Here is a 7,164-nt window from a genome sequence, read left to right as displayed (position 1 = left end):
ATATGGTTTTGAGCAAACTCTTGGGGATAGTGGATAGAGGAAACTAGCATGCAGGTTCATGAGGTCTCAGAGAGTCAGACATGACTTAGTGACTAAACAACAACAACAAGTTAAAATATTTTAAAACCAAAATTTTAACCTAAGTGAACAAAGAATTATAAAATATGTATAAAACTTCAGGGAAATAATAAAATATGCAGCGGACAAAAAACATCTATTTTACTGTTTCAACCCTAGAAAGACTAGTATCTCAGCATCACTAGATCAACTAAGACTATGTACCTTATATACTCTGCTGTACAAGCTCATAAATGAAGTATTTTTAATATAATTTCTTTATTTGGATAAATACTGCTAATGAAAATCTGTTTATTCTGATAAATACTGCTAATGAAAATTCAATGCATATAGAAATTTGTTACCATGTTATTCTCTAGTCCAAATTCCTTTGAAACCACAGGTCCTCTGGGAAGCAAATATAAAGAGAATTTTTCCTATTTTTTTAACTGTTGGATAACTCAGACAAAAAAAAAAGGCTGAACTAAGATTTTACTTTTTAAATATAAAAGTTTATATAACATAAACTAATATAAAGTCTAACAAAGACCTTTATATACCTTCAATCAAGCCAAATAAAATTAAAGAATTTTCCACAGCTTCTATTGGAAGTAGGTAGTGAATATTGACATACATAGTCATATTGTGTGTGTCTGTGTCTGGTCATTTCTAAACGTGAAAACACTATGAAACAACACCTGGCTCAACTGTTTTAATTTATATACAAAGCAAAAGAACAATATGAATAGAGATATACAATGATTATTTAAATACGCTATATGTATGTACAAAGGCAAAGAGATATAAACAGTCTCTGCAGTCTTACTTTGATTGTATGCAGTAAGAAAGGATCAAAAGAGTTTGAAACCCTGGGGATTTCTGATATACAGATCTTCCTGAAAATGCTGGTTATAAATGATTACGAAAATACAAACTATAGCCAATCAATATATTGTTCTGGCTGGTCCATTTCAGTAGATTCAGAAAAAACATCAAATCCTTTGGATACTAGGCAGTTTCCAAGTGGAATGGTAGTATGACTTCAAAAGGGTTCTGCCCTCAGTAACAGTGCTAAGTAAAGGGCACTTTAGATTCCAAATTGGAATAGGTTCTATCACGTTTTTTAAGTAGAGTCAACAGCCTTTAAGAATAGATAAATAATAAAACAAACCAAGTTAATTATATGGTAAATCTTTTTAATTATTTTTTGTTGACATGACCCTAGCTCTTCTATAAATTACATGTATTTTTATGTATGTATGTGACAGTGTGTGTGTATCATACACATATAAATACTAGAACCTATGATATAACAGAAATAATAGGGCAAAAACAAGTGAAAAAAATTGGACCGTAGGTTTAAACTCATTTTTAAGTAAACCAATAAATTTATGGCTAGTGAAGGCTTTTTTTCCTATTTAAAGAGCAATCTTTTTCTGGGGGACAAAACAATGAAAAGTAGTATAATAAAGACCAAGATGGGAAACTTTGGACTAAAGTTTGAATCTGGGTAACAAGCCCAAAGACAAGTGAAGAAAAAGGTCATGGTTTTAGGAGTCCAGCATTCAGTTTAAGATAAACTTTCTGACAAATGATGTCCTTGGATTCCTCGCCAATGGACCCAGGGATCTGAGAGATTCAAACCAGGGAGAGTTTACACTTACCTTTATATCAGCAATTTTCAGTATCTGTGACACTGAGCTGGAAATTTTTTTTTTAAAGAATATTACCAGAATGACAAATTGTAGATTTATTGTATAAAATTTCTAGGAGCTAAAAGTTTAAACCCCCAGATTCTTCATCCGTACATGTTCTTGCTATAAGAAATTACAGAATTGAAATTTAATGCACCTCAATTATTTGCAAATGCCTCAATTATTCCTCTTTTGGAAATAAAAGAATCTTAGACAATGTTGTTATTATCACAAACCTAGAGATCAATCGTATATTTGAAAAGAAATACCTCTTAAAATATTCTACCTCCTGTCATTGAGAACTGTTCATTGAACATCCTGAATTATTCTAAGCCTCTATGGAGATTGTAAAGATCCTTTCAAGTGCTAGTATGAAATCAGTGGGAAACAAAACAAAAGCAACTTTAAAGTAACAAGAAATTATGTATCATATATACATTGTAGCAAATACTTTATATTTGTGAATCTTTACAGCTTACATTTCCATTCCATTATTACAAGTGATGAAAAACAAAAAATTGCAAGTAGCATTCAAATTATAAATACACAGTCTTCCCATTTCACTAACCAAATTCTTACTTTTCAGTGTTACTTCCCAATTTATGCAGGAAACTGCCTACAAAGCTGAAACTGATTAGAAAATTTTTAAATTTTAAATCTCTTTCTCATTTTAGGAGAAACCAAATACCCAACCATTGAAATTAAAAATAAATTGAATTGGCACAGTCATTACAGTTATTGTTACTAGATCCACTTCATTTGCAGGTGTCCAAAATAGAAAATGAATAATTCTTTATCTTCAAATACATATGTTCTTAAAATGCTACTTAAAGCTTTGGTTGTTTTCCTGTAATAAAGAAGAAAATGTTAATTTACCAATTAGGTTGAATGAATGTAGCTTTCAATAATTATTTTATTGAACAAATTCTGTGGCTTATTGTTTGCAGATCTAAATGCATGTTTCTATAGAAACTATTAAAGTAACTGGAATTTGTCAAAAAGAAAAACAGTTTTTTCATAGAAGAACATATGCAATTCATTTTATTTTTTTATTTTTTTTTAATTTTTTTTAAATGTAAATCCATAGTATTTATTTATTTATTTATTTTTTGATTTGAATAATTCATTTTAAAACAGATTATAATCCAAACCAGTTCTGTTTCTGTAGTACCTAATTTTTTAACAACGTTATTAATGCAAAAAACAAAAGTAAACTCAATTTCAGTGTATATGATTTGTCCAAAATAATGTGATCCCTGTAGGTTCCAAGGCTGGGTTGCTTCAGGCCAAACAGCTAACAAGGAGGGACAGCAGCCCCAACCATCAGCAGAAAGGCAGATGAAAGCTTTAGCAAGCATGGCCCCTGATAACCATACCAAGACCCAGTTCTACTCACCACTAGCCCCTCCCATCAAGAAGCTTGCACAGCTTCCTATGTAGCCTCATTCACCAGAGGGCAGAGAGCAGAAACAAAAAGAACTACAATCCTGCAGCCTCTAAAACAAAAACCATAACCATAGACAGTTAAACAAAAAAGGGAGAGGATCATAAACAGATGAAGGAACAAGACAGAACCTCTCCAAAAAAACCTAAATGCAGTGGAGACAGGCAACCTTCTAGAAAAAGGATTCAGAATCACGACAGTGAAAATGACCTGGGATCTGGGGAAAAGAATGGAGGCAAAGTTTGAGAAGATGCAAGAAATGTTAAACAAAAGCTCAGCCGGGAAAGAATCTGCCTGCAATGCATGGGACCTGGTTTGATGCCGGTTGGGAAGATCTCCTGGAGAAGGACATGGAAACCCACTCCAATATCCTTGCCTGGAGAATCCCATGGACAGAGGAGCCTGGCAGACTACAGTCCACGGGGTTGCAAAGAGGCAAACACGACTGAGCAACTAAGCAAAAGCACTAAAGAACAAACAGATAAATACAATAACTGAAATATAAAATACAATAGAAGGAAACAATAGCAGAATAACTGAGGCAGAAGAATGGATAAGTGACCTGAAAGATAGAATGGTGAAAACAACTGCTGAGAAGCAGAATAAAAAAGGATGAAATAAACGAGGACAGTCTCAGAGACCTCTGTGACAATATTTAACATGCCAACATTCAAATCATAGGGGTCCTAGAAGAAGAGAAAGAGAAAGGCCTGAGAAAATAACTGAAAAGATTACAGTAAAAAAAACTGCATGACATGGGAAAGGAAACAGTCAGTCAAGTCAGGGAAGCACAGAGAGTCCCAAACAGAAGAAACCCGAGGAAGAACACACTGAGACACATAGTGATCAAACTGACAAAAATCAGAGACAAACACAAAATATTAAAACAACAAGAGAAAAAGGAAATATCACATACAAGAGGAATTCCCATAAGGTTATTGGCCAAATTCTCAGCAGAAACTCTGCAAGCTGAAGGGAGTGGCATGATATATTTAAAGTGATAATAGGGAAGAAACTACAACCAACAATAATCTACCCAGCAAAGCTCTCATTCAGAGTTGATGGAGAAATCAAAAGCTTTACAGACCAACAAAAGCTAAGACAAACAAAATGATAAACAAAAGCACCAGACCAGCTTTGCAATTATAGGAATTCCTCTAAGCAGGAAAGTACCAACTTGAAAAAAAAAAAAACAAACTTGTGGATATATGTACTGTTATATTAAAACTTCCTTAAAAACTAGGAATAAAACCACATGACCCAGCAATCCCACTACTAGACATATACCCTGAGGAAACCAAAACTGCAAAAAGACACATGTACGCCACTGTTCACTGCAGCACTATTCATAATAGCTAGAACATGAAAGCAACCAAGATACCCATCAACAGATGAATGGACAAAGAAGCTGTGCTGCAAGTAAGCCAGAAAGAGAAATATAAATATCATAGACTAACGCATATATATGGAATCAGAAAGATGACACTGATAAATTTATTTCCAGGGCAGCAATGGAGAAAGACATAGAGAACAGACCTTAGGGCATGGGGGCAGGGGAGGAGGGAGAGGGTGGGATGCATGGAGACACCGACAGGGAAACTTACATGAGCATACACGTAAAATAGATAGCCAACGGGAATTTGCTGTATGCTCAGGGAACTCAAACAGGGGCTCTGTAACAATCTAGAAGGGTGGGATGGAAAGGGAGATGGAAAGGAGGTTCAGGAGGGAGGGGACATGTGTATACCTATGGCTGATTCTTGTTGATGTTTCACAGAAAACAAAATTCTGTACAGCAATTATCCTTCAATTAATTAAAAACAAAACAAACCAAAAAAACTTCCTTGTGCTCAGCTGCTCAGTTGTTTGAATCTCTGCAACCCCATGGGCTGTAGCCTGCCAAGCTCCTCTGTCCATGGGATTCTCCAGCTAAGAATACTGGAGTGGGTTGTCATTTCCTATTCCAAGACCTTCTGGAAACAAAGACACAAAAGAAAAAGCTACCCAAACACAACATTAAAGATGGTCATCAAACCACAAGAGAACAAAAGAGGGGGGGAAGATAAAAGGCCTACAAAAACAAACCGAAAATAATTAAGAAAATGGCAATAGAAATACACATATTGATAATTACCAATAAATGTAAATAGATTAAATGTGCCAGTCAAGAGACAAAGCCTGGCAGGGTGGATACAAAAACAAGACAAGTATATATGTTGTCTATAAGAGACCAACCTCAGATCTAGAAACACAAACATAGAGAAAGTGAGGGGATAGAAGGTATACCACCAAATGGAAATCAAAAGAAAATGGAATTATCAATTCTCATATCAGAAAAAATTGACTTTAAATCAAAGACTGTTATAATAGACAAAAAAAGATACTTCCTAATGATAAAGGGATCAATCTAAGAAGATGTAACAATTGTTAAATATATGCACCTAACACAGGGGCACCTCAATATATAATGTAAATACTAACATCCATAAAGAAAAAACAATTGACAGTAACACAGTAATACTGGAGGACTTTAACACCCCACTTTCATCAATGGAGAGATCGTCCAGACAGAAAATCAATAAACACAGGGTTAGTGACACATTATACCAGATACATTTAATTCATACTTATAAAACTTCCTATCCTAAAGCAGCAGAATACACAGAAGCAGAAGCTGAAGTGCACACAGAACACTTTCCAGGGCTGACCATGTGAGGTGAGCCTTGATAAACATACAAAAATAAAATCATATCAAGTATTTATCCAATCACAGTTCAGTTCAGTCATTCAGTCGTGTCCAACTCTTTGCGACCCTATGAATCACAGCACGCCAGACTCCTGGAGTCTACCGAAACCCATGTCCATCAAGTCAGTGATGCCATCCAACCATCTCATCCTCTGTCATCCCCTTCTCCTCCTGCCATCAATCTTTCCCAGCATCAGGGTCTTTTCAAACGAGTCAGCTATTCGCATCAGGTGGCCAAAGTATTGGCGTTTCAGCTTCAGCATCAGTTCTTCCAATGAACACCCAGGACTGATCTCCTTTAGGATGGACTGGTTGGATCTCCCGGCAGTCCAAGGGACTCTCAAGTCTTCTCCAATACCACAGTTCAAAAGCATCAATTCTTCGGCGCTCAGCTTTCTTTATAGTCCAACTGTCACATCCATACATGACCACTTGTAAAACCATAGCCTTGACTAGACAGACCTTTGTTGGCAAAGTAATGTCTCTGCTTTTTAATATGCTGTCTAGGTTGGTCATAACTTTCCTTCCAAGGAGTAAGCGTCTTTTAATTTCATGGCTACAATCACCATCTGCAGTGATTTTGGAGCCCAAAAAAATAAAGTCAACCATTGTTTCCACTGTTTCCCCATCTATTTGCCATCAAGTGATGGGACCAGATGCCATGATCTTCATTTTCTGAATGTTGAGCTTTAAGCCAACTTTTCACTCTCCTCTTTCACTTTCATCAAGAGGCGTTTTAGCTCCTCTTCACTTTCTGCCATAAGGGTGGTGTCATCTGCATATCTGAGGTTACTGATATTCTCCCGGCAATCTTGATTCCAGCTTGTGTTTCTTCCAGCCCAGTATTTCTCATCATGTACTCTGTATGTAAGTTAAATAAGCAGGGTGACAATATACAGCCTTGATGTACTCCTTTTTTCTATTTGGAACCAGTCTGTTGTTTTATGTCTAATTCTAACTGTTGCTTCCTGACCTGCATATAGGTTTCTCAAGAGGGCAGGTCAGGTGGTCTGGTATTCCCATCTCTTTCAGAATTTTCCACAGTTTATTGTGATACACACAGTCAAAGGCTTTGGCATAGGCAATAAAGTAGAAATAGATGTTTTTCTGAAACTGTTGCTTTTTCAATGATCCAGCAGATGTTGGCAATTTGATCTCTGGCTCCTCTGCCTTTTCTAAAACGAGCTTGAACATCTGGAAGTTCATGGTTCATGTATTGCTGA

General features: G+C 35.8%; 1 protein-coding gene across 2 annotated transcripts in view; it reads right to left on the bottom strand.

Moving 5' to 3' along the window:
• Positions 1-754: 754 nt before the first annotated feature.
• The window catches only part of CUNH8orf88 (chromosome unknown C8orf88 homolog), a 34,848-nt gene continuing 28,438 nt past the window's right edge, over positions 755-7,164 (bottom strand). For both annotated transcript variants that reach the window (XR_005724561.1, XM_040261107.1), the window contains one exon: positions 755-2,598. Coding sequence is in view for 1 of the 2 variants with exons in the window: in XM_040261107.1 (XP_040117041.1) it covers positions 2,575-2,598 (24 nt within the window). In the remaining variant the exon portion in view is untranslated. The remainder of the gene's footprint in view (positions 2,599-7,164) is intronic.

This window comes from Oryx dammah, unplaced genomic scaffold (genome assembly GCF_014754425.2).
Source record: "Oryx dammah isolate SB20612 unplaced genomic scaffold, SCBI_Odam_1.1 HiC_scaffold_19, whole genome shotgun sequence".
In the NCBI taxonomy this organism is placed as follows: domain Eukaryota; kingdom Metazoa; phylum Chordata; class Mammalia; order Artiodactyla; family Bovidae; genus Oryx; species Oryx dammah.
This window is presented reverse-complemented; position numbering and strand designations above follow the sequence as displayed.